Source organism: Hipposideros armiger, unplaced genomic scaffold (genome assembly GCF_001890085.2).
Source record: "Hipposideros armiger isolate ML-2016 unplaced genomic scaffold, ASM189008v1 scaffold_604, whole genome shotgun sequence".
Taxonomy (NCBI): Eukaryota; Metazoa; Chordata; class Mammalia; order Chiroptera; family Hipposideridae; genus Hipposideros; species Hipposideros armiger.
The window spans coordinates 490,638-500,637 of record NW_017731954.1 but is presented as its reverse complement, the minus strand read 5'-3'; the positions used below and the strand labels follow the sequence as shown (position 1 = coordinate 500,637).

At 33.9% G+C, this 10,000-nt stretch overlaps 1 protein-coding gene across 1 annotated transcript in view; it reads left to right on the top strand.

Moving 5' to 3' along the window:
• The window catches only part of FOXP2 (forkhead box P2), a 614,071-nt gene that overhangs the window by 349,907 nt on the left and 254,164 nt on the right, over positions 1–10,000 (top strand). The window contains exon 5 of the mRNA XM_019624737.1: positions 6,330–6,507. Coding sequence (XP_019480282.1) covers positions 6,340–6,507 — 168 coding nt within the window. The 5' untranslated portion in view covers positions 6,330–6,339. The remainder of the gene's footprint in view (positions 1–6,329; positions 6,508–10,000) is intronic.

Genomic DNA, 10,000 nt, shown 5'->3' with positions numbered 1-10,000 from the left:
GGGAAGATGTGTGGCAGGAAAGGTGAAAATGCCATCACAGGAGAAGCACACACTCAGAGCTCTCATTAGCCAGGGGATCAGTGAGGGCTACTGCGAGCAGTCCAGCCTTTGGGAATTTGAGTGTAAGTGGACCCACTGCGTGGAGGCTTGCAAGCTCGCACAACTCAATCACTAAGCTTTTAAAATAAAAAAAGAGGGAGGTTTTGCCTGCTAGGCAGGTCTTTCTGTATTCTTGGAGATCTAATTATTTCATATTGCCTTAACACGTTTTACTATTAAATTCCCTGTTTCCTACACTAAAATAGTCCTGGTCTCACGAATTTGAAGATATTTTTTTCTTTAGGCAAGGACAAGCAAAAGCATGACAGGATACACTTGCTTATCTGTCTTTTGTAACCTGGAACCAGTATTTATTTTTGTATTGGCACATAGGTAACATTCTTCAGTTTTTAAGTTCCCCCTCTTGCATTTGTAAAATACAGAATAGATATAATTCAACACACTGCAAAAAAGTATTATGTTTTGGTTTTATAAATTACTGCTAACTCAATTTGTCAGAGGTTGTGAAGATGCAGGATGAAATGAACTTTCCCTAAGATGCCTTTTTCCCTTGTCTTAAAAAAGAAATACTGATGCTATAAAAGACTGATTGAAAGCATTTTTAAAATTTCAATGAATTCAACTAGCATTAAAATTTAGAGACTTCAAAGGAAGACTGACCACTTAGCATGGACCTTGAAAAGTAAAACTTGGTCTACATTTTCACCTGTATATTTGGTAATTATGTGACTGTGTGAGACTAAATGAGACTTTAGATTATAAAGATTAATGTACAGATATGCTTTTGGAATAAATGAGGATAATTAGTTCACGAGAATCATCAATATTACCACATTCCTTCCAGTTATACTTACGAACAGTGATTATTGGACAATAAGATGCAGAATCATAATGCTGCTATAAAATACATCCATAGAACCAACATCCCTTCAGTTTGCTGTCATGCTAGATTTGAAATGGAATCGCACAGAGATTAAACACTTTAATTTTATTATTTTATACTATCTCCATAATGAGATTTTTGTTTTGTTATTTGTGTTTTAAAACTTAGTTTAATTTTAATCCTGGAGTGAGATATAATGTACTGAGTTGCTAAATTTATTGATAGCTGATTGAAATGAAAGATAGGATTTTCATTTGTTCTGTTCTTATGTTTCCCAAATGTTTGTCACTTTGAAGATCTAAGCAGTGTTCTGTTTACTGAATGAAGGTAGTCATGATTATTGGTTTTTAAAAATTACCATGTTGACATGTCCTACAACTTTGATGTTCAACATACTAACCTTTGTGAATTAAAATTAGAATTTTTACTAAAGTTGTTTTTTTCCCAAGAAGTTAACCTTAATTTGTGAATAGCATTTTAGACATGTTGTTTAAATAGCTGAAAGCAGTGGCAAATATTTTATAAACAACTTAATTTTCATTTACTTAATAAAATATCACTTGTGACAAAAAAGATTGTATCATTTGCTATACAGCAGATATCCTTTCCCAAATCATGTTTAAAAGGACATCCTGTTTCAGTTTTTAAAAATTAAAAATATTCATGTGCTTGTTCAGTTTTTGTTCTTACACATTCAGCTATGTCCTTCATATTTGGCACTTTGATTTATTAGGCAATCTCAGCATTAACGCCTTTTAGCAAAGCAGCCCTAGATCTCAGGTCACTGTGCATGGTGTCCGTGATGAATTAATCCCACCAGAGCACAAAAGTTATCATTACTTAAATGCTAGTTTCTTTCAGAAGTTTTCCTTCACAGTTAAGTTTTCAAAATCAGAATTTAGCTGATATGTCGAGGTAAATGTGATTTCTTGTTGCATAAGCAGCTTTTGCTCACACGTAGCCCTTTCTTATGTGAACCACCATAGAACTATTCAATAATATTAACTATTGCTAATTTTAAAATGATTAAAATTATTTGAGAATATATGATAACTTTCTAATCTGATGGTGTGCTTTTCTTTAAATGTCATATTCAAAGTCTCTAGGACTTAAAGTCTCTTGGAATTAATGTGTATATTTGGTGAAATAAATTAGACACTAGAAGAAACCAGACACTGGACACAAAATATCTTTAATGCCAGTATAAATAATTGTGTTTAAAAGACATTCACAGAAACAAATAGTAATAAACTTTTCATGTGTACTGTTATGTATTCTTAGTTTTTCAGGAAGTCATTTTTCCATCCATTTTTTTTAAATTAAAAGATAAGATGCTAAACATTGACGTTTAATACTAACACACCAAGATTATAAGATGGAATGTCTGTGCATGTGATAGGGGAGTGTGGTGGGAAGTGGAAGGCTTTTCTTCCTTCTCACCTCCTTGGCATGTCTAGTTAGATCTATCTACCTGTGACCCATCTATCTGCATACATGCATACACGTGGGGTGGGGGTGGAAGACAAGAAGGAAGAGAGGAAAGAGTGAGAAACCCAGACAGAAAAGGAGTTGAGTAAGTGTCAAGGACCAGTAGTGTCTCTGGTGGTCGCTGAGGTAAGAGTTAACTCTACTTGCCCAGGTCAAGTTTCAGACTTTTGAGCCTTGTAGTGAATGTGGAACAGGATCTATGCAGGTTTCTGTTATCACTCTGGCAAATGTCTATCTCACATGGTACAGTTTTCAATGGAACTTAAAACTCTAAGAGGAAAAATAAAACCAACAAGTCTAGCTTTCAGTACCACCCTATCATAAAGTAAGGAGGTCTAATTGAGCTATGTCTTTATATCCTGCTATTTGTACAAATAAAAGACTACATCTTGATGCAAAATAAACACAAAAGCACTGTTGTGACTATAACAGGGAGTCATATACTAATTTATATAATAAGTGGTTGTGCACGCTTTATTCAAGATTATGGCTGCAAGAAATGGCATGAATTGCTGGGTGTGTTTAATGCGGGATTATAGCAATTTGAAACATGTCAAACACATGGCTAATGCCTCATGCTTCACTCATTCTTGCGTAAACGTGCATAGCCACCATCCATTATACCCTTGGTAACAACACAATTCTGCAAGTAAATATTGTTACACTAAGTAACCTTTCAATTCAAGTTGTTTAGGAAGAGAAAATGCAATCTCGTGCAGTCAGTTCCAGTGTCAGTTTAATGTTTCAGAAGGGAAGTGGTGTAGAGAATAAGGATCTGTACAGTGACGCGCTTAAAATAAGAAGAAAAGGACAGGAAGGAAAACTCCACGCAGGGAGGGAATTGGGCTGCATCATTTGAGCGCAAGATGTGAAGAGCTACTTTCTGATGCAGCTGAAAAGTTGTGTGTGATGAAAGATTGAGAGGGTTAGCTGGCAGTTCACACAAACATTAGAACGGCGACTCCCAATTTTACCTTCCTCTGTAATGATCTGGGATTTATTTTCACTGATTTTTGTAAAATGTTTGTGGTAGGATTGAGAAGGATGAATAATTTAGTTTGATATGTTTGGGATCGCAAGCACATCCACTTTGAAAGAATATGCTGAATTTGTAATTATTTAAAATATACTTTAAAAGATAAACAGCACCTGATGCTGTGCTGGTGGAAGCTCAGTATGGAGATGTCACTGGGAGGAACTTAGTAAATACTGGGAAGCATCTTCATTACCCTGGAGGATACGTCTTCATAGTGGCCACACTCCAAGCCTTCTTCTTTGGGGGAAACGTGCATTGTAATCATCTTATCACACAATTGCCCTACCTTTGGCATATTGATGTTGGGTCAGATGCTTTTGTTTTGAAAGAAAAAAAAAAGTGCTATCATTGTTATTGTTTTTCTTACCTGTGATTTTACTATTAGGTGATTGAACTTAAAAGGTAAATCACAATTTTTACTCTAGAGTTTTATAAAGTCAAAAGTTCCACAGGGGAGATAAAACCCTCTCGTTCATAGGAATTGGAAGTTATACAGGTCTTTGTAATTATAATAAAGGTTCAGACCCATGACTCTCTGCTTTATGATTATTTTTGATTATTTGATTGCCTTAGTTATAAACAGTAGTACATGCAGCATTCTTTAATTCATCCAATTGTTACTGACATTATCCAAAGGTTAGTATGGAATACTTGCACCTGTCGGCTACATTTGAAAACAGTTTTTTTTTTAATTTGTTATTCTTAGTGTTGGAAACTCCATCCAGAAATAATACGTATCTCAAATAAATTTTGATGGTGAAGGAAAAACCTACACATACATGTATACTCCGGCTGTATTATCAAAAGTACAATTTAAATGCAATATGTAGAAGTTATGTCTATCTGTTTCTACAGTCGGAGAGGACCCAAATTATAATTTTCATATAAGTAGTAAAAGCAATCAGACCTTTTCTCTGAATATTTTAAACATTGTGCATGTAAAATTTATGCCTAATTTGAATACTTATTAGCTGGCTAACCTCAGAAAAGAGTCCTAGCTTTGTTTTTTTCTTATAAAATGCATCACTCTGTATCAGTTTTCATTCGTATGATTTTTCTTTGTTAATGTTCAGTAAGATACTTAACAAAACCAATTTGTTCATACACACATTTAGTTCAAAAGTTGTGTACTATAGTTGCAGCAGTTGCTTCCTTTATGATTATGGTTTTTTTGTTGCTTTAAACAAAAAATCAGAACAGCTTTTACTGGTCTATGTAGAATTTGTTATACTAATTTGCTTTGCTAGCCCAACTACTGATGGTCTTTTATAAATCAGCAAGCCTTTTTTTTTTAATTGATTTTTTTAAGTCATAGAAATAATCTAACAATTTAGGCTTGATGAAAATACTTGTTAAAACTATTACATAATAACCATTAATTTTAATAATTATAATGTTAGTATGCAAAAAATCTCTGTTGGATATGTCTCTCTCTGTGTCTGTATGAATGTCCATGATCACATTTTGTAAGCATCTGGGGACACGAAGAGATAGTATGCTTACATTTGCTTTACAATAAATGCATTTAAAACTTTCAAATGGAAAAAAGTCTTAAAATATGACCAAGTTTAAACTCGTGAAATCATGTAGTGATACAAAGCAGCCTGAGTGCTGAGTCTCAACCTTCCTCACGTTGGCTCGCTGCTCCGCCTGCCATCGCTGCTGAAGCCACAGAGCAGCCAGGCTGCTCCTGAGTTTCTGTCCGCAGAAGTACACGAGGGAAGTGGATCCACTGGCTCAGGGCACGGGATCCGGATTTCTTTAAGAGCCCAGGCTGACCGTTCTCAAGCACAGACTCAAGATGTTCTGTGAAATTCTGGTTTGTAAGAGCACATCGGTTCTTTATTTACTGCCAGGATTTCCACTGATCTTGGCAGGACATCTCACTGCCGTCCTGAAAGTACAGTATATTTATGCAGTGAAAACGATAAAACATTTATTACTGTAGAGAAGGTAATATGCATAATTTATGCTGTTTTTAGCACAATCATTAGTGATATTCTTGATAGATTTTATTTCCAGCTTTCATATCTAATACATGCCTGGAAAATTAATTTTATATCTTTCATTTATTTGCCTATGTTAAAATTGAGTTTTAAGTCATCTTCAAGTGAACAGCTTGATTACTGCTCATGCATAAGCTTAATTACTTCCCAGGAAGGACAGTATTAAATGTTTTAAATGTCAGAAAAATAAATGAATATGAGCTGTTTGATTAAAAAAATAGGCAATATCTGACGTGTTTGCAGCAGGAGCTTTTTCTTAAAATGCCTCCAAGGCAAAATTTTATTTAGTCACAAAAAAAGAAACCCATTATACTATTTATCATGGGTTGATACCATATGATTTGTAACACCCTTACAAAATTTTAATTTTGTATGATTAGCTGTGCATCATTAAACAACAGCCTTGCATAAGATGTGCTGTAAAATTCTGACAGAATCAAGATAGTGAATATTTAAAATAAGGCTGTATAGTCATCCATGGTTGTCAAAGGTAGATAATAGGAAACATAGAACAGAGTGTGCAATCATGCCTTCATTTAAACTGGTTTTATAGGTAGACTTGAAAACGTGGCCGTTCTTAAATGCTATTGACCATGCTCTATGCATGGCATGTTACTTTGGCTGTTAAATGTAACCACACACAAAAAAACCTGCTTATAGAAACCATCATTTCAGTGATTAGTATCTGGATGAAAGCTGCATTTGTATTGCTTTTCTTGGTAAATGACTATTCAAGGCTTTTTTTTTTTTTTTCCTTCTGAAGATGCTGTCTCTGTAATTGGCAGAGAGGGACATCTTGATAAGGGAAGTGTGAAGGTGTAACGTGTGTTAATTGATACTTCTTAATCACTTTTAGGTATTAAGTCATGATGCAGGAGTCTGCGACAGAGACAATAACCAACAGTTCAATGAATCAAAATGGAATGAGCACTCTAAGCAGCCAATTAGATGCTGGCAGCAGAGATGGAAGATCAAGTGGTGACACGAGCTCTGAAGTAAGCACAGTGGAGCTGCTGCACCTGCAACAACAGCAGGTAAGTTGTGTTTCCCTCCGTGGGCGCTTGCAACACGTACGCCTGTTTCCTGGAAATGCAAGATGTGTTCAGAGTAAACTAAGCGCGTTGTCTTAGCTGAAGGATGCTGAGAATTGCTTGTTATTTGGAACATGATTGAAGTCTGAGGAAAGGTAGCGTTTTCCTGCCAGTTACGTCATACCAGCACCAGGCTGCCCTTCAGGTGTCGGGCTGTTAATTAAGTTCACAGGGTGGTTTTCTCGGAGGTTCTGTGAAGCTTTGTAACAAATGTTTTATAGCTTCTAGTTTACTGTGTAGCACCGGTTGCAGAATGTGATGCTTAGTCTTCCACCAGAGGGCCACATTACTTGATACTTGCTTATACAATGAATTTCTTCCAAGTCTGAGCTAAGGTGAAAAGGACCCCAAGGACTTTTCACAACACAGATGCTTGCTTGTGATAGCTGCAAATATTAGTTATTAATTAGTTGAAATTTGCTGAGAGATTTTGAACCATGTAAACACCATGCTCATTTATGTTGCTTTTCTTGAAAACTCGTTCCAAGATGTTTTGAATATACATCTTTTGATAACATGAAAGAGCACTTTTTATTTTCTGCTAGTGTCTCATAAACTACAGTTGTTCTCTCTAAGTCTAGAAAAGTACACAACTGCTCAATCAAGATATACTGTTAAAAAGCCCGTTATCCTTTTCATAAGACAGATTCATTTTTCCTTATTTTGTTTGTCAATGAAATACTGTTTCCAACCAAAGAATAGCTACTCCATTCTTCACTGATTCAACTCTGCGGAAACAGTGACAGAGAACAGAAAGCTTTCAAAGCACATACTTATATCAGGCCAGAGTGAGTATACTTGTTTGAAAATAAGATTATACTTGTTTGAAAATAAAGATTATTTCTTTTAAACTCTGGATTGCATTCAGACTAAATGTAAAAAAAAAAGTATATTAAAAAGAAAATATAATGAATTATTGAAAAAAGTTTCAAATTGACTGATGCACCATTCACATTTTTAGTTAGCATTTTAGAAAGCATCTCAAAAGTTAAAACAGATGCCCAGGATGGAGTAAAATTTAATACAATCATTATTTTAAATAATAACAGTATTTAGAAAGTTATCTTACAGCATATGTACTGAATAATGTCTTAACTTTTTGGCATTGTTTTCAAGAATAATCTTTTAAAAGACCTAGACATAATGCTTTGAATATGTTCTCTATTATTTTGGAATTATGTCTTTTTTTATAGACAGTAGTTATTAGGAAGATAATTTGTATTTTGTTTAAAAATATTTCCTTTACCCATCATAGGCATCAAATACCTACCAAAGTCTCAGGATTAGCTATTTTACAGGCTATTTTAAATAAATGCCATTTTCAGGATAGCCCTTTTCTTCCTTTAATTTATTTACAGGAAATATCCTATCAGTGGGGTGCTGTAACATTCCTACTGACTCCCCAAAGAGTCCTAAGAATTTATAGCCAGATTCTATTTTGTCTGAGAAAACAGTAGACTGCATTTGGAAAGTCAAGTGAAATTAACAATTGAAAAAATTGCAATTTAGCATTAATAAAACAACAGATTCTGAAGGGAAATGCAAAGAAGTAACTTTTGTTTTATTCAAAGCTCTGATTACTCATTAAATAAAAAGAAAACAGAGAAAAATCATGGCTACTTTATAGTACGCTGGAGGTATTTTATGATAAGATCTGTAAGGTGTGTTTAGAACCTGAGTTTGCAGTTGATGTGTTCTACGCAGTTTGTTGATGTAAACCATACAAGAGTAAAGAGGAACAAAAAGTTAGGTTCTTCAGATAACTTAGAAACTTGAGTCACATATTGCCTGTTTGTGGAGTGTCTTCTAGAAGAGATTTAACATGTGGGTAAAGTAGGCACCTACAAAGACACTTCAGGAAGTGTCTACAGGAAGACATGTAATCATTTAATGAATAAACATGTAAAACCTCTGTAAATGTCTTTTCCCTTGGTTCTGTTTTAACTATATATTAATATAGTTAGATAGTTAAAGTTATTGAATTTTTGTCCTTTTGTGAGTGTATTTTAGAATTGTGCCTCTAACTTCATTAAGGATTGGAATGTCTCTTCTATAAAACGAATGCAGTTATTGCTTTTAATGCTAACATATTCAATATATTTCAAAAGGAATAAAAGCCATGGGGAAATAGTCAAACCAATTCATAAGAAGTGAAATAAATTTACAAATTTATCTTTACTTGGTGTTATTTAAATGTAAAGTTTTGGATAAAGAATTAAATCACTTGTAAGTATAATGGACTAATCATTGTTGGCTAAAGTCTCTTATTTAGCAATATAATTTAGGAGGCACTGAGTGATTGAGACAGAGTTAAATTTTGTTTGCTATGAACTTCTGGCAGAATATGATCTGTTTTGAGGACAGAATGTTTACCTTGATTTTTGTGGCTTTTGTATTTTTATGGAGAGGAGCAGTTTGACTTAAATTGTGTATTTAGGAGTAAGGGTTTGTGTTTGGAAAAGATTGTAACAGATACTTAGTGATAAATGGAATGGTACAGTAAAAGAGATTGATAAATTATAGCTACAATTTTTACCTAGCATTTAATTTTTCAATACTTCTGAAAGCTGGAGTATCTTTAAGCTTTAATATTTGTAATATAATGGACATGATCATAGGGACCACATCTTTGTTAGTATGCTCTGCTATTTTATATTCAATGAAAAATTAGTGATAAAAAAAGCCTTTTCCTGATGAATTACTCCCTCCCTCATTCTTTTCTCATCTTCTAAAATTAGTACTAAATACTAGAATGTATAATATATGGAGGTAGCATATTTCAAATGTTGTTGTAGATTAACTACATTGAGAAATTATTCTGCGTTTGATGTAGAATTTTATTTTGATATTAGGTTTGCAGAATTAATTGTTTGTGTCACTAAGGTCAAAATAGTTGCTAAAAACTTGATTGCTTTACAGGGTAGATTTGAGCTTGCATTTTGAGCACTCATTAAGTCCGATAATCTTTCTGAATGTTTTATGAGATTGCACTGCTCTGAAGGTGTTTCAGGTGATGGTCTTTCAAAACATGTGGTCAGGACTTTCTTCCTGTCAAACCATTTGTCTCTGGTCATTCAAAACAGTCTTTGAGTGACCATTTAAAAATCCACATGCTTTATTTTCAAAATGAAATTGAGAACAGTGATATTTTTCAAAGCATGATATTTGACATTTAATAAATAATGCTATTACCTGTGATTTTATTTCATGTTTAGTGTCTTTAACCCTGATAATTTGATCAGGGAGGCATAAAAATCTTTAAAAAGACTGTTTATGTGTAAAGAAATAAATAGCCATGCTAACTCCAGCACTTAAACACATCTGGTCTCATTCTCTGTTTCTCTGTCTTTATGGAAGTGTTTTATGTTTGTATTTGAATAAATAATAATTTAATTTTTAAATAACACAGCCACAGTAAGTCCCCCATACACACATG